Source organism: Haplochromis burtoni, unplaced genomic scaffold (genome assembly GCF_018398535.1).
Source record: "Haplochromis burtoni strain Fernald_Lab_line unplaced genomic scaffold, NCSU_Asbu1 Contig_750, whole genome shotgun sequence".
Taxonomy (NCBI): domain Eukaryota; kingdom Metazoa; phylum Chordata; class Actinopteri; order Cichliformes; family Cichlidae; genus Haplochromis; species Haplochromis burtoni.
The window spans coordinates 109,204-136,824 of record NW_024583111.1 but is presented as its reverse complement, the minus strand read 5'-3'; the positions used below and the strand labels follow the sequence as shown (position 1 = coordinate 136,824).

At 38.2% G+C, this 27,621-nt stretch overlaps 3 protein-coding genes across 3 annotated transcripts; 1 reads left to right on the top strand and 2 right to left on the bottom strand.

Annotated features, from left to right (window-relative positions):
- Positions 1-2,011: 2,011 nt before the first annotated feature.
- Positions 2,012-14,071, bottom strand: camkk1b (calcium/calmodulin-dependent protein kinase kinase 1, alpha b). The gene is made up of 18 exons (XM_005951297.3): positions 13,764-14,071; positions 12,922-13,122; positions 10,127-10,458; positions 9,988-10,035; positions 9,840-9,893; positions 9,703-9,754; positions 9,467-9,600; positions 7,642-7,678; positions 7,511-7,532; positions 7,283-7,371; positions 6,464-6,663; positions 6,248-6,301; positions 6,078-6,151; positions 5,452-5,539; positions 5,239-5,367; positions 4,633-4,736; positions 3,073-3,123; positions 2,012-2,712 (listed from the first exon to the last, which is right to left on the bottom strand). The coding sequence occupies exons 3-18, from the start codon at positions 10,379-10,381 to the stop codon at positions 2,631-2,633; spliced, it is 1,473 nt and encodes a 490-aa protein (XP_005951359.1). The 5' UTR covers positions 10,382-10,458; positions 12,922-13,122; positions 13,764-14,071; the 3' UTR covers positions 2,012-2,630.
- Positions 14,072-14,679: 608 nt separating this feature from the next.
- LOC102303037 (vacuolar protein sorting-associated protein 37D-like) lies at positions 14,680-16,480 on the top strand. Its single transcript, XM_014330716.2, has 3 exons — positions 14,680-14,924; positions 15,014-15,087; positions 16,034-16,480. Exons 1-3 carry the CDS (start codon positions 14,801-14,803, stop codon positions 16,430-16,432), a joined length of 597 nt encoding a protein of 198 aa, XP_014186202.2. The 5' UTR covers positions 14,680-14,800; the 3' UTR covers positions 16,433-16,480.
- Positions 16,481-19,826: 3,346 nt separating this feature from the next.
- LOC102300918 (mitochondrial uncoupling protein 2) lies at positions 19,827-26,245 on the bottom strand. The gene is made up of 6 exons (XM_005951293.3): positions 25,835-26,245; positions 23,620-23,827; positions 22,067-22,270; positions 20,405-20,506; positions 20,148-20,328; positions 19,827-20,067 (listed from the first exon to the last, which is right to left on the bottom strand). The coding sequence occupies exons 1-6, from the start codon at positions 25,958-25,960 to the stop codon at positions 19,968-19,970; spliced, it is 921 nt and encodes a 306-aa protein (XP_005951355.1). The 5' UTR covers positions 25,961-26,245; the 3' UTR covers positions 19,827-19,967.
- Positions 26,246-27,621: the final 1,376 nt, after the last annotated feature.

The window sequence follows — 27,621 nt, the reverse complement described above, 5'->3', positions numbered from 1 at the left end:
GTCCCATTACTGTCAAAGGTATTTTCTCAGTTTAGCTATGAGCTCACATACAGGGAGTGCAGAATTATTAGGCAAGTTGTATTTTTGAGGAATAATTTTATTATTGAACAACAACCATGTTCTCAATGAACCCAAAAAACTCATTAATATCAAAGCTGAATGTTTTTGGAAGTAGTTTTTAGTTTGTTTTTAGTTTTAGCTATTTTAGGGGGATATCTGTGTGTGCAGGTGACTATTACTGTGCATAATTATTAGGCAACTTAACAAAAACAAATATATACCCATTTCAATTATTTATTTTTACCAGTGAAACCAATATAACATCTCCACATTCACAAATATACATTTCTGACATTCAAAAACAAAACAAAAACAAATCAGCGACCAATATAGCCACCTTTCTTTGCAAGGACACTCAAAAGCCTGCCATCCATGGATTCTGTCAGTGTTTTGATCTGTTCACCATCAACATTGCGTGCAGCAGCAACCACAGCCTCCCAGACACTGTTCAGAGAGGTGTACTGTTTTCCCTCCTTGTAAATCTACATTATCTCTCTTCACTCTCTCTGTGCCATAATTTATATCACTGCTATTGCATTTTTAAAATGTAACAGATTAGTGTCAGCTAAAAATATATAAAGACTACCATACATTTTTATGAGTAACAGGTGATAACAAGGAGTATAAATTGTCATCAAGTGAGCAAAAAGATTAACACGATTAATCGGGCCAGTCTTTCTTTTGGTTACAAACTGAGATTCAGCTGTTTTTTGTTATGTAATATTAAAACAGAGTTACTAAGATTCTGGAGCATTAAAGTATTTTTATTAATTGAAAGAAAAGGGGGTTAATTAGCTTTAGCTGTTCACGCTCTGGTGACAATTTCTCTCTATTATTCTTTAAGATTTAACTCTTATTTATAATGTTGTACTTTAAACTGTGCCACTTTTTTTCTGCAAGTCAGGAAATAGAATAATCCAGTTGAAATCAAGCCTATTTAATGGACAATGACAAACTCATCCTGATATTTAATTTTATTATTCCTGTTTTGAAAATGGAACTGTTAATTAGATTTGACACTCATGGCATTATATCACTGTCTGATTTAACTTTTCCTTTGTCTGACTCAAAATAATTGGTGAACATGAATGGGGTTTTATTGAGAAACACGTACAGGAACATCTTTTTTATTTGAAATAAAATATGTTAAAAGATTATCAATAGCTGTGATGTTCATCCTGTGAAACATGGGTGCTAAATCAGGTATTCTACCACAGCAGTGTAGAGGGAGAATAGAGAGATGCGAAGAGTATGTTTTGTCTGATTAACATGGTCAGACAGATGAAGATGAGAGAGACAGATGACTTCATAATCTATTGAAAGAGCCAATGTAACATCTTATCATGTAGTTAGAAGCAAGCAACAACTCATCAAACCCGAGCTCTACACCTTTATCTGGAGCTCCTTTGACAATGTGAGCTCTGTGTTCGAGCTTCTCCACCGCAATCACATGGTACCAGCTCATATCTCTTTTATTGGTCTTTACCTTTTCCTTTTTTTTTTACTCTCTACTTGTTGCCTTTGTATCTTTTCCATATTCTGCTGTTCAGACTATGAGAGATATTGTTCCACCTACTACACGCAACCCCAGAAAAACCTTCAGCCCACCTGTACTACGGTGAAGCCTGCCTCTCTAAATCCAGCTCAGTGCGATAAACTTGAAATCTGTGCTGATCAGGGCGTTGTGCTGTTACTGTGAAGCTGTGATGGTGATTGGCAGTGGCACTCTTGCTCAGGGATTTTAAATTTTGCAGCATCACGCCTCGTCCTCACTACTGAAACATCTATTTTTGCTGCACAAGAAGAGAGGAGGGTTGTGATATAATACACTCCGGATAAAACATCTTAACAGTGGCAAATAAACGTGATTGATCATTTAAGAAAAAAATGATTCTCCCTATATTTTTCAGCTTAAGGATATATATATATATATATATATGTGTGTGTGTGTATATATATATACACATATATGCTTAAGGGTCCTTCAGCAGGGCAGGTTGTTGAGTTTGAGTTTGTATAATTGCTGCATAATGCTTCCCTCTACTGGTCAAAAGCATGAAGAACAGCCGATATACAGAATCATTAGAAATAGTGGTAATGAAGAAGTGTGCATTCATGCGTGCACAGCTGTAGCAGCCACTGATAGTTTAATGCTGTCAACCTAGAAACATTCAAATAAAAGTCATTATGAAATAATAGGTTTTCTCAAGGCTGCCATCTAGTGTTTAATAGTCAACGCAACAAAACTAAGCGTGACAGAAGAAACGTGATTCAGTCATTGTTTCAATAGTTTATATTTTGTTATCTTCAACAGCTGTAGGAAAATGTAAAAATATCTTCATCTTCATGGAGTATATTTACTTTTTTAAGCCCGGATGGAAGATAATATCATCTTTTTCTGTATTTTCATGCACTACAAATCTTTACTTGAATATTCAGTAAATTTACAAAATGACCACAATTTTCTCCTCTAATGTCAAAAGCAACAACGAACAAAAGAATTAAGAGAAAAAGACACAAATAAATGTACAAAAACATACTTTCTGTGTTTTAAATCCATGTGAGCCAGATTAATCAGCACTCTCTGTAAAAGCTTCATCTTCATACAAGTCCTCCAACTCTCCTTCTCTGCTTCCCTCTCTGCTGACTTTCCTGCAGGCGACAAATGCTCAGTCATGTCGTTGAAGGTGCAGCACTATGTGAGATTGCATGTGAGGAAGAGGAGGGAGGAGGGGTCACACTAGACTACAAATGTTATGGCGTACTCGTCCTTCACAGCAAAGCTTATCACTTGCCCCCCAACATCAACCTCAATAGGACGCAAGAGGGAGGAAAAGCCAACACAAAGCAGTTGTCAACAACGCCATGTGTCCTTTTATTTTTGGTACAGCTCGTTGCTGAGAGATTTGTGTTGTCTTGTTCCTCCTAAATCCTCTTAAGGTTGAACAAACAACCGATGAGCTCCACTAAGTATGAAGCATCTGAGCTCAGCCTAAATGCTTAAAAATTTACCTCAAGGAAGGATGAAGGTGAGACGAAGACCCCAGTAAGCCCCAAGAACCACTGTAAGAAGGAGATGTGACGTAAGAGGCCAGGATTTAAAGTTTGTAATGCAGTTTATGACAAACACAAATTTTACTTTAGAAACGCAGCAGTTGGTTGTGGACAGAAATTTTGGGGAAAATTGCTTTTTGCTTGAGAGTTAGATCAAAAATGTGATGACAGCTAAATGTCTGTTTAGATTTATGAATGTGAAGCTACAGCCTGATACTGGCTTAGCATAAATACAAGAGAAGTGCAGGAACTGCTGATCTTAATTGTAGCCTTAATCTTTAACAACTCTTTCAATCTGTACAAAAGAGCGTGTTGTGGATTTTGGGTGTGTTATGTGTAGAATGAAAGTCATTCATTTGCAAAGTTTTGTTTTTACATTTCAGTTTTTACATGTATTGTGTTACTGTGTAAGATTGTGAGGTGCTGTTATCCAGATTTTGAGTGATGGTAGCTGTTTTTGCTGCTGGCTAGTGCTTCATATTTTACTGATAGACATGTTCTCTGCAGAAAAAGATCAGTGAGTTCAATTCATTAATTTTGTGGTTATACGTAAATAAGATGAATAAGATCACTTTTTTGAGCTATTTTTGCCCACCAGGTTTTTTTTCCAATGACTGAAAAACTTGAGCGTACAAGCAGTCAAAATAAAATCAAGCAATGGACTAAGAAACAGAATAAATCTACTTCTGTGATCGTCCATTAATAATATATTATTGTTATATATTATTGTAATTTGTGCTGGAATTTTTTAAAAAATGTCTAACCCCCCCCCATTTGTTAGTATTATACTATGATAATGCGTTGGAAGATGAACCTGGCTCAAGCTAAACATGAAGTTAATTCTGACCTGGATCAAAGTGCCGCACTACGTCATCCCTCCAAGAAGATCAATCTAAAAAGTTTTGATCTTCTTTAAGCTGGCTGGAGCACCAATCAATACCTTTCAGAGTGTGGAATATTTCTGCCTTTAATTTGATTTAAAAAGCGTTGCAATTATTAGCTCAAATGATCAGAAGATTTCAGCATTTACTCATCACATGTGTCAGATGGGCTTCACATATTTTGCTGAGTGGGAGACTGCAGCTCTGTGCTGTAGTACTGCTGGTAGCTGGGTAAGTGTGGAGGAGGATGTAGCTTCTCATCTCTTCTCATGGAGGTGTAATTAGCTGTGCCCCCCACAGACCGTTAATGGAAAACAAAAGCAGCGCAGCCACTACCGCTGCCACCGGGGGCTCCCACTTAGCTTATCAGGAGAGGACAAATGCTTTTATCTGCCTGCTGCTCGTTTAAGGACACAACAAATACAGTGTAAGAGCTACTCGGTATTTGAAGATTAATGCTCTTGATATGCTGGAACTGTAGATCTCCTATGTGTAATATGGGAAAGAGACTCTACATATGAACTGATCTATTTTTATCCAAGCATCTGCTCGCTGCTTTGCTTTGTTAGAGGCCTAATCGCAGAGCTGGCAGTCTGGCAGAGCGGCGCAGGCAGGATTTGCAGAGTAGGCTACTTACGTAAGAAGACCTCCAGGGGCAGACATGGACCTCTCCGCCCGTCTGCCCTGACACTCAAAGGGATTACTGAAAGACCGCTTCCTCAGCATGGACTTCACAAGAATCTGAGGGACATCAGAGAAAGTATCAGTGAATTCCCATTTGATTTACATTTTTGGTAAACTGTTGAGCTGCAAATCTTAGTTTTTAATTCTATTATATAATGTAAAAATAATTTTAAAAAATTATCCCAATTACAGCAATTCTTATTGTTAAGCATGCAATATGTCTTCTAATGCATGCTTCTGGAGGCAGGAGGTCTGAGCACTTCAAAATCATAATAACCCACTGATTTTTTTAACCATTTTACCGTTACTTTTGTGTGCTTTCTCTCTTTTCTCTTGTGTGGTTTTGAAGCATAAAGGACTGAAGTAATTCAGTTGTACTACCAGATGAACATTTAAGACATGCAGATGAGATGTTTTTGTTTCTTTTCATTGTTGTTGTTGTTGTGTTATTTTAACACATTCAAATTTAAAGCCACACAATACAGTATTTTTTTTTAAATCAGCAGCCAGCTGCAGGTACTGTGGTCTTTGCATGATCAATCAGATGTGTGCGACTCACCACCGTGGAGAGGCTGGGGATGAGTTTAATGCTGTTCTGCACCTCCTCCTCAGTGACCTCAACAACCGTGCAGTGCTCCTCCTCCAGAGGGAGAGGATTTGCACCGTTCTCTGTCACCCACGGATGGAGCTGTATCCGGACCACATATGTTCATTATAATTGATGTTATTTCTGTGATTCTAGGATGTAGATGTGATAGATTTTCCTTCTCACCTTAATTTCTGGGATGGTGATTCTTGTTTCAGGGTTTTTATCCAGCATCCTTTCAATGAGCTCCTTCAGTTCATTACTTATTAATGGCCTGTCAAAATAAAAGAGTCAGAAAAATAAGTGGATAGGAATTAAACACATTTAGGTATGTTAACATGTGACATGAAGCTACTGATGAATAATATTATATTATACAATAATATTAAATATCAAATCATTATAGACTGAATGTCAGTAAGTTCCAAAATGCTAAACAAGTGAGCACAAGTTTATAAAATATTTAAAGCGCCGATGAAAAAAACAGCTAGCTGACAGAAGATAAATGAATTAAAGTAAAAACACAAATTACTGACTCCTTACCTTTAACTAGATTTGATAAAACACTTATGAATAAAGAAAATAACAAATTATAGTCAAATAAATGATCAGAAACCAAAAGCAAATTGATTTGTTCCCATTTCTTGCCTGATTTCAGGAGAAATCTATTCAATGAATCTATAAGAAACTACGATTTTAACCCATACTGGTCCTACCATATTTTAGTCTTATGTATCTACATAGAACATTTACACAAACCTTGAAAGTCAAAATCTGAGATTGTCTACTGAACAATCCTACAGTTTGCTTACGTCTCTGGAAACTCCACAGGTTTGTTCTTTATCTTGTTGTGTAGAGAAACTATGTATTCATCATAAAAAGGACACTAAAGCAGGAAAAATAGAAGAAAAGGGATTCAAATGTTAAACGGCTGATGTAAAAGTGTATTAATCTACAAGCATCATGCTGCAAACATGCTTACCATCCCAAAGACGAAGCAGTACAGTGTGACTCCCATCGCCCACACGTCTAATGCCTGGCAAATAAACACAAATGATCACAGTGACACCACTGAAAGGCTCTCAGCTGGTTCGCTAAGCATCACTTCTTGATACTTTCTCTCAACTGACACAGCCTGATATGTAAAATCAAAGCATAGTTAAATCACTGATGACCAATAGGGAAAAGATTGTCTCACTTTTCCACTGAAGCTCTGCTCGTGTTCGGTCATCATCTCCGGAGCCATGAAGGCCGGCGTCCCCGCTGTGCTTGACAGAAGGGCGTCTGTCCCCTCAAACTCTTTGCTCACACCAAAGTCTGCTATCTTGACGTGGCCATCATCTCCCAACAGCAGATTAGATGGTTTAATGTCCCTGTGAATAATCCTTTGGTAGTGTACTGCACAAAAAAATATAGATTTAACATTAATTTACATTACATTTACATTTTTCCTGTTAAGTTTATTATTTATGTACAGTTTTATATTCTAAAGTTAAAAAACAGCTTAAAATTAACCTTTGAATATTTTCTCAAATATTTTTCTTTTAAAGTCAAATATTATCCAACAGCTTATCTGACCCAGATCACAGGGGCAGCTGTCAAAGCAGAAACACCAGACCTCACTGCCCCAAAGACATCCTCCAGCTTTTCCAGCAGGATACTGAATCATTCCCAAGCTACTGAAGAGACATAATTGAGGACATCCTCCTCTCCAGGGTGTCTTCCTGGATCTGAGACAGATCCTGACTGCTTTTGGTCTCCACACACCTCAGCTTGATATTGTAAAAGCTCATGATGAACATATTTGCAGTTAGTAAAATCAACTTAGTTAAGTTGCTAATCGTTTTGAAATGTGTAGCTGTGACAGGAACGATCATTTGGGCTTAATTTCATATGGAAACAAATTGTAGACACAGATATTCACCCATTCCTGCCTTGAGGCTTATGAGTGAAGTGGATGCAACTGAACAGATATGTAAAATCAGATAAAAATGTGTCAGAAAGTCTGTGTACTTACAGTACTCTATTCCAAGGACAACGTCTCTGAAGTAAAAGCGAGCCTGCTGCTCCGTTAGAGGGTTGTCAGTAGGCACCTCCATCACCGGTCTGACCAACATGAGAGGTGCACAAAAGCAGAAACGTACATTAAATAGTCATGCTGTATCTAATCATCATGGTGGCATCCCCAACTCAATAAAATCCCAATTCAGAGCTCAATAGAATACATGAAAGCACAACAACATACCCTTTTGTCACCAATTCGAAGGCTTGAAGACAGATTAAAATGAGATTTTAATGACTTCTTGCCTTCTTATTGAAAACAATATTGAGGCAAAATAGATTCATAAATTATAATAAATATAAATTATTGCCTACCCATGTGAAGTCCATCTTCATCAGGATCATCCAGCACCTGGAAGACACAGTAACTGATGTTTATAATATTATTATTATTATTATTATTATTATTATTATTATTATTATTATTATTATTATTATTATTGTTGTTGTTGTTGTTGTTGTTGTTATTATTATTATTATCATCATCATCATCATCATTATTAAAATAATAAGTCTTTGGCTCCTTTCCCATTGCTAGTGGAGAAAGTTTAGTCTTTTTCTAGTCTATCATTCTGTCCACCACAAGCACATTTTAGGCACAAGGAAGCAGCACAAAGGCCAGTGACACAGTTACAGTGTTTGTTTGTTTTTAAACATCTTTTACAAAGACTGACTCAAACAGGGATAGAAGAAATAGATGGTTTTGGTTTTCTACATTAATATAACCAGGAAGTGTAAATTATCAGATTAATTATGGGATGACATAGGCACAGTTAATCTGGCATGTTTTTCATTGGCAAGAGCAACCAGTGCTCAGGCACAGGGTGAACATGCAAACTCCACACAGAAGAGCGGTCAGTACTCGGGTTTGAACCCACTGCTGTGAGGCAATAGTGCTGCCCTCACCTGGTAACTAACCTCTGTTAAATCTACACTGTAGGTACGTTTTAACCCCAAGACGCTCTAAAATCTTAAAATGTAACCTGACGTCCAGCGCTCTGAAAATGTACCTACACCTCTCATTGATTCAGGCTGAATTGGCCTATTTTTTACTCCTCCTGTGCATTTCCAGCCTCAGTTTTTGAGTGTATCAGTAAGAAAATAACAACATTACCTCAGCATAATATGTCCACAATTCTTGAAGGGAGATTTTGAAAAACGATTGACGTGAATGTGAGGGAATGTTCAAAGATGTGGAAAAACCTGAGCAATAGATATGTTTTCCTCCAGAGAAAAAAAAACACACACAAAAAAACCCTGACCTACCAGGGAAATACATCAGAGGGTTTTTTTTATTTGTTTCTATTGTGGCTGGCACCACATAAAATACTGGGCCGTGACCACAATGTAATTAACACTACACACAGGGATGCATGCTGGCAACCGCGTCAACCACATACATAGGTTACGTCATAAGCTCTACGAAGATTCACTGCCGAAGTCTAAATCAGCCGTGAGATGTTTCCATCACTGCAGACTGGGGTTGGACCTTACACCAGTCACTAATGCAGAATCATTTCACCCAGCAATGTGTATGGTACCGAACTGAAGACAAAAACCAGATGTGAGCAGATTCTTTTTAGTTCATTGCTGGAGGTTTGAAGCTGCCAACAGCAGGGACAACTTTAGAAGTTGCTCGTTATGTTTTCTAGAAAGAATAAATATCAGTGATTACTACAGAGTGAATCCACTGGGAGAATTCAAGACAAAAGCCTGATATTTGTCACTATACATTAGTGTGTACGTTTTCCATTGCGAAGGGGCTTAAACCACCCACCAACACTATCTAATATCTGCCTTTTTCCTGGATCAAATAACAGCTCATGATACGAAGCATGTTGAAGACGTCACTTCTGTGGGGAATCACTCTGTGACTCTGTATAAGCCACCATTTCCCTGCATCTCTGCTTGAACCTTAATCCAACATATTATCCAATCACCATGATATTGTCCCTGCCTCCAAGTTGCATTCCGCTCTGTATTAAAAGCAGAAAAAGACTTTTCTATTATAAAGTGTTCATTGCATTCAATATCGTGCATACTTCAGCACAACTTTCATTCAAAGCTGAAATGTTTGCTGTGTTTATTTGTGTTGTTCTAAGCTTCCAATGAGATTGTAAGACTGAGTCCTCGTACCAACCTCGATCAGTTTGACAACATTATGATGGTCCAGTTTCTTCAGGATGGCGATCTCCTTGTACACGCTCTCCAGAGGCAAGGCGGCTTTAGGGAACGGATCCTGCTGTGACTTTGACCCTGAGGTTGGCAGGCGGCCTGGAATGTATACACATACATACACACACATAACCACTAAAACCACAGCAAAAATGCCAAAAGGGAATTAATACTTATGACTAAGAATACTTTTGCACTCACGCAAAAATCCACACTGCCTCATCAGCTTCTTCTTTGAAACTACTTTCATTGCCTAAATGAATTAAATAAAGCAAATTGTGGTAATAAAGGCAAACTGACATGTAAATACTTCAGTATAGTTTAATCTTTTGACTTACATAGTGCTCTTCTGAATCTTCATTATAAGCCAATTTCACTACTCCATACGAACCCTGGAGTGAAACACCAAAGGTAAAAAGGTTCATAAATCGCATTCCCTCACTTCTGTATTACCAGAGTATATGCTATATCATGATTTTAATTTACCTTTCCAATCTCTTCCTTTAGTTTATACTGGTTAAGCTGGATACAATCCTACATAAGTGAAGGATAGAATTCCATTATCTGATCAGTAAAATATCAAATTATTTAAAAATAATGTGAAAATTATGTAAGAATATCTCACATCAACGCCAGTGATTGACACACGTTTGGTCTCAATGGTTGGCTGTCGGGCCATGCGACTCCCTCTCTCCTGCAGAGACATTTTCCTGTCTGAGAGGTGAATTCGGTTGGTGTTGGTGGTCCTTGGACCACCCGACCTGTAGCCATTAGGAGGGGTTAAACGGTTGGCGGCCACGTTCATGGCTGCTACCAAGTCAGCAAGCTCGCCGTTGTTCTCCAATTCCAGCTCTGGCCTGCTGACGGTGTCAGCGCTCATGGTGGTTAACTCTGACTCACTCACAGCTCAGCGTCCCAGAGATGTTTTGGTGAAGAGCTAGAGGACGCATCATGGTGCTGACAGGTTGAAGCAGAAACAGAGGCATGACGAGATTTTGATACTGAGATCTTTGACTGGAAGAAAGTACTACTGCATAGCCTCTGTCAAATATGTTGCTTCGATTTTTTTTTGAATAGTACTTCTGTGTTGACATTTGCATCAGCTCTGATTCATACAAAAATGTTCTGCTGCATTTTAATACAATATTAACATCTTAATGCATAATATTGCTGGCTGTGACCACACCAAGAGTCAGTGCATCTACATCTGTGGCGATGAGGTTCAATGTTGCCTCTCATTAAGACACACATTAAAGGAGCAGGTTTTCCAACCTTGTTAGAGTCTGTACAGACAGATTGTGGGATGTTGGCTAACGCCTCAGGGTGACACTGTCACTGTAGATGTAACTCTGACCTTCTGACTGTCTTTGCATTTGTTTTTGATAAGACTACAATGCTATGGCATTTCCGAGCATCTGGTTACATTTTTGCCTTAAATCCAATAGAGACAGAAGATTAACTAAAATAATGACTGATTTTTAACATTTATAGTAAATCTAAAAGGAGGCACACAGGTAGGATTAAAACTGTTATCTCTTTATTTGTATGCAAACATTTAATCATATAGTACACCATAATGCAGCCAGGTCACCACAAGATTTATCACCTTTATCACTTTTTTTGAAAAATTTAAAGTTGAACTATTGAAATGTTGGGTTTAATTACTTTGCACAACTGTTCTTAAGTGTTCTGTTATTGAAATATACAAACATGCAATAATATCCAAAAATCTCCTTATATGATTTTTGTGACTTTAAAACAGCAGGATGCCTTGATATTTTTAGATTTATTTCTGCACTAAAGCCGCAGCAACTGTTGCATTGTGGGTAATGTAGGCACCAGAATTTGTGGAATAAAGAAGAAGCCCGGCAATGTTGTTGTTATTTGACTGCATAAGAGTTGAGAGTAAAATATAAACAATCTGATGTTAAAGTGTCACGTGAAGATGTGGTAAATTTGGTCTTTAGTAGTAAAAGGAGAAAAATGCCGTTTCAAAAGTCCAAAGGTGTAAAACAAAATTGGGCTCTTATGATCTGGATGAGGTTTTCAGATCATAAGAGTTAGCGGGAGCCAAAACAGACTTGTTGACAAAGGACAAAAGGAAAGACGTGACTAATTATATACAGAGGACTGATTACACAACAAGACAATTAAGACAGGGCGGGCAATCGCAAACAAGGACACTCAGACAGGAGAAGACAAGTCACACATGGAAAAGGAGTGAGTGAAGACGATGAGATAAAGTACAGATGAGTGAGATGACACACAGGGAAGAGAAACTACCAACGTAAGGCAAGACAGAGAGGAAAAGACAGAAACACTGGGACACTACAAACACAAGAAATGAATAAGAATAAAATCCAACCAGGAACCAGAACCCAGAAACAGAAAGTAATGCTTGTCCTGTAACACTGAAAACACATGAACATTAACTGTCTCAGGAGTCTTTGCAGTCTTAGCAAAAAACTGCCCGTAACCAAAACAAGTGACTGTTCACTTCAGGTTGGTGCAGTGATAACTAATGAGACAGTGAATAACCACAATACTTCAAACTACAGCTCATGTACTGAGAAAGAAAAATCACAATTTCATGGAGGGACAGAAAAAATGAAAAGAGATGTGCTGAAAAGTGAAAGGACAGCTTTTAGCACATCGTGTCAAAATAAGAGTTTCACATCAGTGATTTTGTTTTAATAACTAGCAAAATTAAAATTCTAGTGATTGCTCTGAAGCCATACTACAGAGGACTAACTTTTAAACGTACGTACGAAAAAACTCGAAATATCAACCTAACCTTGTTTGTTAGTTGTTGTTCATCCCCTCCATGCCCTAATTATTTCTTATTTACTCACAACATGCAGCAATCACAGACTCACAGGACTCTTTTCACACTTTTTCTGCAAACTTTTGCGAACAATAAAATGTGTCGTGCTTTTTGTGCAAATAGAAAGTCTGGTTAAGAGAAAGGCCCGTTTGTGGTTTGTGAGTTGAAATAATCCTTTGAGGAGTTTGGAGTTATATAAATAATGACTTCTGCAAACTCCAGCACAAGCATAGATAAGATAAGAAGTGATGTGAACAGAAACAAAGGCAAAGACACAGAAAAGGAGAAATCCTAACAATCAGAAGGTGCAGATAACCATTAACTCTTTATGAGCAAGACTTCTGTTGCCCATAATGCAAAACTGAGAACTGCAAAGCTTTTTGTGAAGATCTGTAATATTTCAAGACGACACAATTTGCACATTTAAAAAGTAATGTTGTTATAAATTTTTAAAAAGGAGAAAAGGACCTAAGAAATGCAAAAAAAAACTAAAATATAACCTCATTAGAACCGTCTTCAGCATACCACACACACAGTAAAACACATCCCTATGCAAAATTTTAAAAAATTAAGTACAAGCAAAATCGCTTCCTCACCCAGTGGACATGTCCTGTGTTCAGAGCTGTGGTGGTAAATCTGAATGTTGTCTGGACATGAAGCGCCTCTCAGTCTCAGTGCAGGACTTTCACTGACGGACGGCAGCGCTGGACTTAAGGATTAACTGAGGCTACATATAGCCTCAGTTATTCTGAGGGCAGCAGTGGTCATGTTGACATGGTGATCAAGACAGGACAAGGCTAGACAACAGAGACACACAAAACCAAGAATAATCCCACAGTGATAGCGACAATATGTCAACAACACACACTCTCACAATATGCTGTGCACTGCCGTTTTCTTTTCATCCTTTACTGTGATAAATACAGCAGATTTATATAAAAAGTATGCAGTATATAAATACTAAGGTCTTTAATCATTACAAGTTACAATTCTTTTAAATTATTTTGAAATTCTCTAGAACTCATCTTGAACAAATATTAAGCATGGCAAGGAAACTATTTATGTAATTTATTGACAAGAATAAATAACTACCAGCATTATCTTCAAAGGCTTTTTCCCAAGTCCTTGATTCATTAATAGATGATGTGTTTCAGGTATTTTTACAGATTCAAACTCAGTTTTAAGACACTCCCAAAGAAAACCACACAGACCTTTTTGTGTGAAAGGTTCACACAAGCTTAAAGAAGCATTTTTACCAATTTTGTTATTGGCTATTATTTAACCAATAACTAAAGTTATTATTTAAGTTAAACTAAAACATAAATATGTTTTAGTTTAACTTTGCTACGGCAGGAAGTAGCAAAAATTACAACAACAAAAAATACAAAACATTTCTTTCTCCAGGATGTCAAACTTTCAAAGGAAGATTCATGTTTACTTCCACAAGTTCTGCAGTATAACCTCTGACTGTCTTTGAATGCAGCATCAACAGCTCCCGAAGGACGCTTCAGGAGCCAGCAGGTGTTATACTGAGGAGACAGAGAGCATCCAGAGCACGGACGGTCAGCATGTCTCTGCCGGTCCGGTTTCACTTCGGCGTCCGCAGAACCAGAGAGCTGCGAGAGCTGCTGGAAGACGAGGACAAAATAACTCACATGGCCAGGAGCAGTGAAAAGGTGAGTGAAAAAGATGTTTAAACTAACACGAATAAGAAGTATTCGGATTCTTTTAAAAGTGCAGCGCTTAACAAATTCATTAGACCACGTTTCCCAAATTTGAGCCTGCACCCTTGAGATCTCCGAGAAGTAAATAAGTGAAGTAAATAACTGTAATTTGGCATCTTAATAAAAAGAAAAATGTTAATATGCTTTATAATTTGTTACTCCAAATTTATTTCAAAATTGATGGATAAAAACAATAATTATATGTTAAAACTACAAATATAATGTGCACACATGTAAATAAAGACAGGGAGAAAATTATTTTCGTAATTACCAACATGGTTAATTGAGAGCATTGGGTGGTAAATGTGTTAAGTAGGTTACTCTACTTCTGCGAAGTACTAATGGCACACAGTAACATACTCTAAGAAATATTAAAAGTATTCATACTTGTTACATAAAAATGGTCCCTGTCAATGTCCTACTATTCGTCAGTGTTATAAAATCATCAACTAATTATTATTATCATCATAAATTCACAGTAGGACCTCTTCCATTTTAAAATCTTTGACTATCAAGCATTTAATATTTATTGCTTTAAAAAAGAGATTTAAACAAACCTTATAATAGCGACTAATACATTCCTCCCAGTTGATTAATCAATCAAACATCTTGGGTCTGCTGTTGTTTACTTTTGCACATATAGGGGACAAGCACAGCACTAATTCATTTCTTGTTTCTAAAACAAGATGTGGTGCTTTTTTAGTTTCAGAGGCTCCAGCAGGCTGCGCAAAAGACACAGATTTCAAATCAAATGCTGGCCAAAGTCAATCTTAGCCAGAAACCCAAATTTAGAGATGCAAAGCTGCTGCTTGCAGCGAAGTACAAGGAGCTGAAGAAACTCAGAAGCATCATTCAGGCCAAACAAGATCAACTCGGTAAGTGAAATCCCTTCTGGTCTGATTTTCTTTGCCTGTCCAAAAACTATTTAGACAACATGCTGAAACACTTTCATTTCTCATTATAGCAGAAAAATACAGTGTTCATTATGCTCACTGGTGTCTCCTGAACAAGATCAGACATGCAGAGGAGGAGTCTGAGGTGAGGAAACAATGTTTTTGGGTTGTTTTTTTTTTAATAATTTGCAGAGCCACTTTGTTGATCTGTGATCAGTGAAGTATTTTCTTTAATCAACACACTCAAATACCTTGTTGTTAATAAGATGATAGTAACTAAATCTCACTGGATTACATCAGAAAGATCTGCAGGATCAAGATCTGTAGGAATAAAAGGTTTGCCAAGTAAATAAAAAAAATAAACAAAACATAGGATTCTTTTGTTTTTTTCACATTTATATTAATTCAGGAGTAATATCCCTGCGTTGGCTCAATATGTTCACTCTGTCTGGCAAAGTTGTGGCAAACTATTATCCCATTATAAAAATAATCCTAAAAATACAATAAATATAGAGTTTGGTCGAAAAGTATTTGGACAGAGACAATGTTTTTCTAATTTTAGTTTTGTACAAAACCATAATTTTTCTATTTTAGCAACTTAAGGATGGCTCGTTTCACCTGCATTGACCCATGTTGTCTGTTCACAGCTAAATCTTCCAAATGCAAGCACCACACCTCAAATCAACTCCAGGCTTTTTATCTGCTTAATTGACAATGACATAATGAAGGAATTGCCCACACCTGCCCTTGAAATAGACTTTGAGTCAATTGTCCAATTACTTTTGGTTCTTTTAAAAAGAGGGTGGCACATGTTAAGGAGCTGAAACTCCTAAACCCTTCATCCAATTTGAATGTTGATACCTTCAAATGAAAGCTAAGAGTCTAGACAGTATGCCCATGTCCTTTATATAACTGCCATTGGAATATGTTTCATTAAACAGTTAAAAAAAACAAAACTTGTGTCAGTTTCCAAATATATATGAACAGCAAGCTAAATTTTTCCCACTTTAATACCCACAAACATTTCAGATTGATGCTGGAGCCAAGTTGTGCTCTGCAAAACGCCTTCTGTATGTGTTTCTGTCTCACAGCTACTGTTTCAGAGGTTTACAGATGGAAAGACAGCAATACAAGATTTTTTGGAGCTCTTTGTCAGCTCCCAGAAACTCCACCACATCAGGTTGGTCCTGATGAAGAACCTGCAGGAGATAATCCGAAATGAAACAAAAACAGCACAAAGGCTCAGTGAGGCTCACTATTTGTCTCTGGGCCTTCCTGAGCAGGTCAGTTTGACCACAGCTGCTGTCTTACCTCCATTCCTACTGGTGCTTGGCGCCCACATAAACACTGTCCCCTGTATCCAGCCTTCACTGTTTTGCTCTGATGAGGATGAGCTCCTTCGAATGGGAGTGCACCTCCGAGGCCGCAAACCCATCCGTCTTCAGCCACTGAACATGCAGCTGAGGAGGCACCAACCAGCACCGCACTGAAGTCATGGATTTTTAATCAAATTTAGTCTGGATTAATGTGTTTGTTGTAATAAATAAATAAATAAAATAAATATTGAAAAACAGTAAAGCATGGGTAGAAGAATATATTCAGTTATATCAGAAAAAAACTCAGCAGGTTTATTGTTTATTCTGCAGAAAGGGGTTCTTTGGGGACTAGACCACTAGTTAACTGTGCAGGGACCAGAATTAGTTAATTTTCAGTTTGTTTGGACTGATGACTGATCAGCCACTTAAATCACCCTCAACAAACTTAACATGGACATTTTAAAGAAGCTACCAAATGCAAAGTGACTAAAGATAAAGCGCTTCATAGCTCAGAGTTTTATTTTTTTGGGGGGGGGGATCATCCAACTCCCCTCAGAAACAGTTCCTAATGTATTTACTCTGCTGCTGTACTTTGAGTTACACATTTTTTGAAGCCTCACAACTCTATGAAGACCTTGAAATCCTGAAAGGTAGCGTTTTCTTTTCTTTTTTTAATCTTTTGCACACCAGATCTGTGTCTTTAACTCACAGCCAGCATATGATGGATACTACTCAGCTTTCAATGCTAGTGTCATTAGTGGAATATTATGAGAAAACACTCTTGCTGAGCTTATGGAAAGGTATCTTTTGAAGCACTTTTTAAGTGATGTTGATGACAGTTCTGTCTGGAGGGCAAAATTCAACTCATCTAGCTGACTTCTTTTCTATTCATTTAAAGGTGGCTGTGTGCATCTGAAGTCATTAGAAAGGCATATAAACCATGCCCCGTTTACTTTTTCTAAAGTTTTGTTTTGCTTGCACATGATACATGATTTCAGGTGATCGATATTGAGGTTCTTTCCACAACTGAAAAAAAAATGCCATTCATAATGAAAAATTTCAAGTTTCGTTCATTCAGTGCTGGAAACAAGTGTCCATAGAACCATACACTGCAGATATACTATTTTAACATGGTAAACCACACCAACAATAACAGGAGGAAAAATGCTTCTGAGCTTTTAGCCTATTTAAATAAGAAGGCGGTGGATGTTGGCATGTAACCAAATCAATGCAAAGGACATCAGCAAGTTTGTTTTTTGTTTCCAAGTAACAAACTTTGATCATTTTGATTACAGAGTTTTAACTTAAGGTGATTTTACTGTAAACACCGTCAGTAATTATAAACTGGTTAGAACACAGTAATGTTTTCTCTGTGGTGAACTTGAACTGCTCACTGACACTCGATACCTGCAGCCATTTATGCCCAGAGACTCCTGCCAAGGTCAGAGAAGGAGCACAAACAACGCTTCCTTCATGATGATGTCCACGCTCAAAGTCTTTTGATAAAAGACCAACAAGTCCATGTCCTGCTTTGGCTCAACATGGACTCGCCTGAGCGGACATTAAGGTTAGCCAGGGTGCCATGTGGTCCACCACACTTTGCCATACCAGTTCAGCCATGGAGATGATTAGCAAGGTGGACCATGTATACGGGCTTTTGTTCCAGCACAGACTTCAGTTTCATCTTTGTCAGCAGCGTCTTTTGTCCTGCAAGACTCAAACTGGGCAATTTTCTTGTCTGTCAGCTGGTTGTTTTGTGCTGTTCACCTCCGTGTCTCTGCATTGTTTGGCAGGAAACTTGATTATGTTTGAATATGTGGATACTTTTGTTAATAAGCTTGTATACACACCAAGAATGATACAATTGGCATAAGAAAGATGAACTATCATAAAATATTTGTAGGAGCTTGCATCCTCTAGCCTGAAAAGTCTTTTACTGGCTTGAATCTCACACTTAGGTGGTGTTTTATCTCTGTATTGTTTCCCTGAAAGGTCTCATGGGGGATTATACAGAAGAGTATCTGTAACAGCATCCAGTAGTACAGCAGGTATATAGTAACACATGATGAGGTTCATTGTGTACGTGTGTGGGTCAACATTTGCCCCCCCTATAGAAAATCTTGTCCTTTTATTCACTGCCTTCTTATTTCATCTACATTTTATTCATATTTTTAAAACTTTAAACAGGACAGTCCAATTGGTCAAAGCATAAACCATACATTAGACATAACTGACAGGCATACAAGTGCAACAGACCAAGTGAACCAGTATACTTATACATAGAGTCTAACTCACACACAGTCAACCTCGTATATGAGGTTAGAGAGAGGTTAAGAGATAAAAATGCCCTGACCCAGCAATACATTCACTTAAAAAAAACCAACAAAAGTCACAAAGCAATAATTTTACCCAAAATACAGAAAATATATGAGGCTTACAGGGAGTTTTCCCACAGTAGCTTAAACCCAGTGAGCAAACATATGCTATGAGTGCTGTGTTCAAGTTTTCAATGAAGACTGAGACATTTTAGAAAACAAATATTATGTCGGATTTAATGTAACCCATTTAATCTCATCTGTCACAATACTGATCTGACTTATATAAAGGTCTAAAACTATGTCGGAATTATATATCTATGCATTTTGAGCAGATATTGAAATAATAACACTTTAGCATAATTTGTCATATGACCAGAGAAGATGGTGGGTTCAAAGCCACCAAGCAAAAGGTTATTGATCACAGTAACTAAAAAGAGGCTTATTTGTTTTGGTCATCATTATCCAGCACCCACTGAGAATGAGCGACTTATTGCTGGAATTGTGAAGCAGCAAACCACAACAGTTTGCTCAACACCCTTACTCCTGATTTACCTCCTACAAAACACAGGTAGACTGGGTGGGCAAATGTCCACACACCTCAGGATGATATAGAGCTGGCCCACCATTACACAACCAGAATGAAAGCTGTTGTTCCTCCTGAATCTGCAGTTATAATAAACAATTTGCCCTTTTCTCTAGTATCCAGGAACATGCCTTTCTGAAGAGTGTGAGTAGAGTATACATGTTATCTCAGTAGTTTCAATCATGGCCTAACATAAAACAAAAATTTCTACCTTATCCATGAAATAAAATAAAAATAAAAATAGGAGCTGCTCATTCCAAAAGGTGTTAATTATATGCTTTGGGAAAATTCAGTATGAAATGGGATAATTACTCTGGGCTACATATTTACATACATTTGCACTTCCTATATTTTTTTTTATAGCCTCAGAAACATGTTCGACCTGTTCTGTCAGTATATATCCAACAGTCATTTGTTACCTTGCACATCTAAATTCAGCTTTGTGCTTCTCCATTCATGCGTGTATTACTACACTTGGAAGCAAAGGCAATGAATGCATACACTTGCCTAAGAAAGATACAACTTAAAGAATGCACTGTGGGCATTTTGTCTTGTGCGTCTGTTCAAGTGTGCCAGTAAACATTAAAATGCCTCGTGTGAAAAGAGGGCTTTTGGCGATATAAGAAAAGAATTATTAAATATTTAAATAAATGCTTTTTTTTAAAAAAAATCAATCATCACTGCAGTTTCTCCTTGTTAGATGTGCACTTTTATTCCTGAGGGTGAAAAGGTCTAAACCAACAACAATAACTGTGCTACAATGGCTTCAGTATCAAACCAACAGGCAAACAGGTCCGAGCAAAGATTTTCAGAACTGCTGAAACCTCATCACAGCTCTCTTTATCTGCTCGTAGCTCACAAACATCACAATGTTCCAGGAACCCAGGCGAAGGAATGAGGGCACAAAGCTGTGAAAGAAATCAGATGAAACAAGAATGTGTGTAGGAGTCACTCTGTCATGCTTGGTTTTCAAAAATACATTCCTTACCCCTTGTAGAAAGCTGTTGGTCCTTCTTTAATCAGCGTGGTTATAGCACAGTTAACAGCACCGCTGTACTGCCCAGGCACTGAGTTCATGAAGCGTGTCTTTATCACATCCACAGGGGATGCTACAATCGTGGTGCAGAAACCGGCTGCACATGCTGCGGTGAAGTGGCACGGCATGTTGTCTGCAGGAAAAACTGATTTGTTATTTAAACAAACAAACACGACGCTGGAGAGAGCGTTAGAAAGATTTGCACTTACCTGTCATCAGGTTATACTTCAAGATGAGCTCTTTCATTATGTCATAGGTCACAAGCTCAGAGCAGTTTACGATGGCGTTACGAGTTATATTTGGAAGACAACCTGTAAGAACAGCAAACATATAGGAACACTTTTCTTTCTCTGGTGAACTCAGTCTTAAAAAACATCCTGCGCTGTCATCAAACAGTCATGAAAATCAGTCATGATTTTCACTTTGCTATAAAGAAGAAATTCTTCTACTGGCCTCAACAGTTAACAGCATCTCATTTTAAATCAGTTTCAGCAGCACACTCATGTCATTATCAGCAGAAATTTGCAATTTTTTTTTCAAAAAATGGAGTGAGAAGATAAAAAACAAAAGTAAATACAAGTTTAAATTTGTGGCATGTTTGCTTATTCTTTAAAAATCTATTGTGCAACTTATTTAGGGCTTTCAGGGGGAAAAATAATCATGTAGAAGTTTCACTGGCTGCTAATTTATAAAAAATATCCACAAGTCCCTCTGGAAGCAAGTCTTGCCATTCAACAGCCATCGTGGTAACATCTCTGGGTACTTGCTGTATTTGGACTGTTGTTTTGAAGCATTGTCTAAATTAATTCTAGTTTTAATGGTTAAAGGACACAAAAAAATGCATATATTGAACTATTAACCCACACTGATTAAAAAAAGCACATAGAAATGTAATGACTTCACCGCCAAATAAGGTTTAGGGTTAAAAGTTAAAGCTGAGAGTCTGCACTCAAGAATGTAGAGTTATGAAAAATGTGTCACTGTCCAAAGATTTCTAGACTCTACTGTATGTCTTATTCACTAATAGAAATGGGAAACATAATTGTCATTTGTGGGATTATACAGATTTGTCTTCCTTGGGGAAAACCTTGTGATTTGATTACCAACAATTCCAGGGAGTTTGTTCAGTTCTGTTATGTTGCAAGCAGCTAACGTAGTTTTAAGCCCTTTTTTTAATTAATCTTAATTTTCTTCACCAAAACAAATTCAAATCACTTGGTGTGGTTTTGTCAGTCAATAGAGGAAGCACTTTTTTTCTGGAGCCACACAGTATTTTCCCAAACATACAGTAGTTTCATGAACACCTGAAAAAGACTCACATGTAAAATCACTGTGGTTCCCCTTTAGGAAGACTAATCTGAAAATGTGCTGGTTTATCCCGAGGTCATTGTGGGCTCGCTGTCAGATGCCTGAAGTAACGCAAGCGTCACATCTTTGTTTTGCAACATCAAATCTGCACACAAGGCAGCCGGTTTCTCTGAGAAATGCTCGGCCAACAGAAGACTCCGTAAAATTCTGGGGACAAGTCAGTTGAAGTCAGTCACCTGTGGTCTAATTTGTGACTTAACATAAGTGTTAGGCTGCAGAAACCATAAAAGCGCCACTAACTTGTGTAAGTATGATTTTTACTTTTGTTTCCCTCAGAGCTTATATTTTTAACATGACCCTAAACCCTTGCTTTTTGCTTTTTCCTTTTTGTTGATCAAGATGTTACAGCTCAGAGGCTGACATGAATCCTCCCTGTGGCAATCTATGAGAAATATAATGATATAAGTCATAACTGCTACAGGATGACCGCTGCTCAGTGGTGTTAGGGATGTCATGTTGTGCAATAATAACACCTAAACCCTGTGGAGTGTATTTTAATATACCTTTCCAGAGGCCTTTAAAACCTTCGTCCCTGGCAATGGTCCTGTAGGCATCAGTCGTGCTGCTGTATCTCTTGACAGAGCCGCTCTCAGGGCGCAGGGCCTGAGCCTGGAACCTGACTTTCACCACGTCAGTGGGCTGAGCAAAAGCCACGGCCATCGCTCCTGTGGTGGAACCTGCCAGCAGTCGAGTCCCGAGTCCAGCATCTATTACGCAAGCAATTGATTTATGACATGTTGGTGCCTCAAACAAAGACACACACAGCAATTAGAGATCAAACATGGTGCAGTTTGGATAATCATAGTGAAACCTGGATGCACAAAATTTTTCAGTTATGCTTTTAATATGAAGCGAGTTAATATTTCACTTTCTATTTGGTAGATCCTCTTCTCTCAGGTGTCAAGCATCATTTCCTACTGGGGTAGACGTACACTGTTTTCTTTGGTAGAACATTATTCATTCAAACTGGTTTAATTGATAATTTCACTAAATAAAGCAACAAGCTAGGCCAGAGATTATAGTTTGGAGATGTCCTCATCAAGGTCAGGCAGATGTCCTTATGCCTTTGGGAGAGTTTAAAAACCAGAGAAAAAGTGAAAGAGAGGGTTGGACATGGAAATGAGAACAAGCGGGTGTGTTGTTGTGTCTCTAATTTCTGAAGTTTTGTTGATCTGGGTGGAAATCTGGATTGCTTAATAATGCCACAGCGGCATAGTTAGAATAGGTGAGGCCTCCAGCATAAACACATTCCTTGAAAGAGGACATTTTTTCTCCATGGCTTACATCATGGAGGCATTTTCTGCAAAACAAGTTCAGGCGATTACGGTTTAGACTTATACTCATTTTAGTCTGAGTCTGATTTCCGGTTAGATGATCAGGACTTTTCAATTTCTGAAGTTTATTTTCAGATATTAGGAAGGGAGTGTTTGAGCTCATTAGCCCCTTAAGAAATCTTAAAAAAATCTAAACTAACCAGTTGCTCTAAACATCAGTTAAACGTCTCTTTCTGAACATAATTTCTTACATGTTTATACCTGCCGACTGGCATGTATTTCCTAAAAGCTGTGAAACACTGACATCAAACTCACAGTAAAGGAATTGTTGCACATCTGGATCACCTGCAAGGATTTTATCTGTTTTCCATCTGTACCATGTTTAGCTGTGATAATTTTAATTATTAATCAAAACAATAAGACAGTGAGTCCTTCATAAAATAATTGTATTTGAAGCTCATTTTGGGGTTTTTTTATGTTTATTTTTACTTTAACCAGGAAGTGCTGTAAATTAAGATCTCTTTTACCAATGGAAACCTGGCTTTAAAAGTTCACCATTATAAGGTTTGTTTAAAAAAAATCTAAATTATAACATAAAGAGACATCGGACAGAAACAATAAATCCATCCAAACAAGGCAAATAATACAAAGTCCAGCTCAAGACCAGCAACAGGTTTAACAGGTTAAATTTGTTTGGTAGTTGTGAAACTCCTGAGGTCGTGTACACTGGCTGTAAACTGCTGTGTACTGAGTTGTGGGATGTGGTTTTGATGCAGACATACTTTCTGAGCCTCGGGTGTAGAGCTGCTTCATGGTGTCATACATGCCGATGCGGATCGAGGCGAAGCTCATCTGCCTGTGCAGCCCTGCCACCAGGCCGCTGTACAGACTCCTCGGCCCCTCTGTCTTCACCATGGTGAAGATGGTGCCAAAAACACCTCGGTATTCCGCCCTCTGGCCTTTCAGTAAGGGCTTGGATTCACCTTGCACCTGAAGAAACATAATAACAGGTTCAAGATGTGCCATCAGCCTCACTGCCTCACTTAGAGGGAAAATGTCCACATATGTCTGTGATCAGGCTGCTTTCTTAATTGTTAGGTTACATTCGTGTAACATGCAGCCGTGTTGAGATATTTCCGAGCATATGCTTGAACTAGGGGGTTGGACAACATGAAAAGCAGTTTATCTTCTAGTCAGCCAAAACACAGGTAACCTTGTATTGGCTGACAACAATCTATATCTATAGTATCCTAAAAATGCTCATGTGGTAACATTATGAATAAATGTTTTTTTTTTATGCTCTTAGACAGATATGGCAACTTCAATGATTTTGGGAAAACTGACACTCACTGGTAATTTTGTTAGTTACGCCTGTAAAAAAACAAAACAAACAACATTGTTTTTAACAGGCGTTAACAGCCTGTTTCAAATAACTCCCAAGCATCTCAATAAGATTTCAGTCTGGAGTTTGATAACGCCAGTTCCTACTTTGACAAGGCCATTTGGGGTGGTTATAGCTCAGGTGCTAGAGCAGGTCATCTGCTAATCAGAAGATTGGTGGTTCCATCCCTGGCTGCTTTAGTCTACATGCCAAATATCCTTGAGCAAGATACTAACCCCAAGTTGCTCTCCGATGCATCCATCGGAGTATGAATGTGTGTGAATTGTAGATAGAAAAAGCATAGCAAAAATTGCTTGCTTTAATGGGTGAATGAGGCAGAGTAAAAAAGCACTATATAAGAACCAGTCAGTTTACCATTTAGGAGCAGGATAAAGATCCAAAACACTAGTGTGTTTCTTGCATAACTCAAGTGTTTTTGGGTTTGAAGGGACAAACTTATTGCTGGACATTCTCCTTCAGGATGTTCTGGTAGAGAGCAGAATTCATGGTTCCATTAGCTACAGCAAGTCGCTCAGAAGCATCAAAGCAGCTCGACATCATCACATTCCCATCACCTCTATACCTCTGACCCTAGCTGAAGTGAGGCCTGCAGTTCTTCAGATGTTGTTCTGGGTTCTTTTCTGTGGTTCACTGGAGTCCCAAAGCCTTAGAAATGACTTTGTAACCATTTCCAGACTGATATCTTTCAGTGACTTTTTGTTTTACATGTTTTGTTTTGTTTTTTTGTTTCTTTGAATTGTGTCATATTTTAGCCTACTTCACTTTTTAGACTGGCAGTAATCACACCTGGGTGTGGCTAGTGAAATTGAATTTTGCTTTCTTAAAAATGTGAGTGGTCACAGTAAATTTTACATTTTCACACAAGGCAAGGTAGGTTTGGATATCTTGTGTAAAATGTGGAAGTAAATTTAAAGGTAATTTGATATACAAAGAGGTGTTTACAAGGGTTATAGAGCTAGTTATGCAGCTATTTGGTGGTTACCTGTTTTGGTATTTACATGTTTACACATTTGAATGTTTACACATGCATGTTCAAAGCAGTAATAAGTATGTGTTATATCTACCTAGTTGGTTTTTCTGCATTGATCTGAGTATAACATTTCCTGGCTTCTTAGAGCCCAGTGAAATATTGATGACGGCGGCACACAGGAAGTGTTGGTTTTTGTTGTTGCTGTGTGCTGAGAGTAAAGAGGCTGGTAAGACAGTTAACTGTCTCCATCGTGCTGTTCCCAATTATTCAGGGAGATTCCATCAAGTGAACCCTCACGTTACACTTGTTTCTTTAATAACTCAAATCATCAGTTAAAAACGGACTTTGGGGTTTCGGTAATTTGGTGATCTGAAACATTTGAGTGTGACAAATATGTTAAAAGAAAGAAAGAAAGAAAGAAATCAGGAAACAACACTTACACGATAAGCTGAGCCGGGTCGGGGTGAGGGGGGTGTCCCTGTGCACCAATTTTTCCACTTTTTTTATATTCTGAATTGTGTTACACTTTTTGTTATAAAATATAAAGCTCTTAATTACCGAGAATATTTTGAGGTGGCTATAGTTGCAAATACCATGAGGTGGGTGGGGCTTCCTGATGCCTCACCTGTAGCCGGACTTTGGCGGTGTCCAGTGGGAAGGTGACTAGGTCCGCCACGCAGCCTGCTGTTCCAGCTGAGAAGATTTTAACAGCAGTTGTGGGCGCCAAATCAGCCGCTCTCCCTCCAACCATGATCAGTGCCTGAGCTCAACAGCAAGCCTCAGCAACAACAAAACTTAAATAACAAAGTGCGCATTGAAGGACTAATCATCATTTCATCCTTCGTGTACGGAAACGAATAAAAGCGATGTAGGTCAAGCTCCATGCAAAAGAAAGTTTGGAGTTTGAAGGGAACAGCGTCGTTGTGCCATTACACAGAAACGCTCACGACAAGAAGTCGAAAGCAAACTGAACTAAGTCGGTATCTTTGCATGTCAACAAACACCTGACTGCGCAGCCGACGAGTGAAGCCTGGCCCACATTTACTGACTTTGAACGGACCTGCTGCACCGCCCTGCAGAACTCCAGATACTCATCACACACATGCGCGGAATACCCCAGATTGTTCTTTATCGGTGTTCTCTGTCATGATCCATCTGCTTTCAAATAAAAAACAATTTCAATATCAGCGGACAAGAGCTGAGGCGTCATCAGGAAAGTTTTATGTATCTTAGTACGGATAATGTCCTCCCATTCTTATGGGAAATAATCCTGCTTTTGGTGTTTTTATGATGGCAATGGCGACCACCAACTCACAGGAGTTCACGTGGGTGTATATCTGATAAATGGCCTGTATTTGTATAGCGCTTTTCTAGTCCCTAAGGACCCCAAAGCGCTGTACACAACCAGTCATCCACCCATTCACACACTGGTGATGGCAAGCTACATTGTAGCCACAGCCACCCTGGGGCGCACTGACAGAGGCGAGGCTGCCGGACACTGGCGCCGCCGGGCCCTCTGACCACCACCAGCAAGCCGGGGCTCGAACCGGCAACCTTGTGATTACAAATTGAGCCACGATCGATAACTGTGAAGGGAAATAATATGAAATAATAGTCTTTTATTATAGAAATTGCACTTTCTCTTGATTGGCAGTGACATTTTCCTCTAAGAGGGACAAGAAGACTCAAACCATGGCAAAAAAAAAAAAAAAAAAAAAAAATACCCCAAAAAAAAAAAAAAAAAAAAATGCCCCCCAAAGTATAACAGAACCTCACAACATCCTCAGTACAGGAGTAAATGGTTCAGGATTAACTTTAACTGAGTTATGTTACATCCCCAAAACTACCCTGCAGTGTCATTTGGGTGTTGTATCATGGATATGTGGTTGTTTTTTTTGTTTTTAGATCGATTCAGGTTTCTGCTATCATACATCTTAAGGATGACGTATTTAAACCCTCTTTTTACAGGAATTGTAGGTGTGTTAATATTTCAGTAGGGCCACTATCTGAAAATATTAAAGTCTGGAGATCACACCTCCCCACTCTTCCATATTTGTTTATCTTTTATATAGTTATTTATTATCAACGAAACGTTCAACTTTAACTGCCACCACATATTCCATAAATATTCCCAGTTATCCTGACTTATGTCTCATTTTTGCATTTTTTTTATTTGATGCCAATTATGTGTATCACATTTCTCATATAAATACCCACACATATGTACAGGTGCCCTTCTGTTATGTCAGCTACTATAATGAGGTGAAGAGGTGATGTGGACTAGCAATGGCATTTTTAAACTGAACTTCAATGTTTTATTTCTTTAACAAATCAACATGATGGGAAACTCAAAAACATGAAATTAACATACACAGCTGTCTTATTCAGGAGAGAACCTGAAACAGTTACATC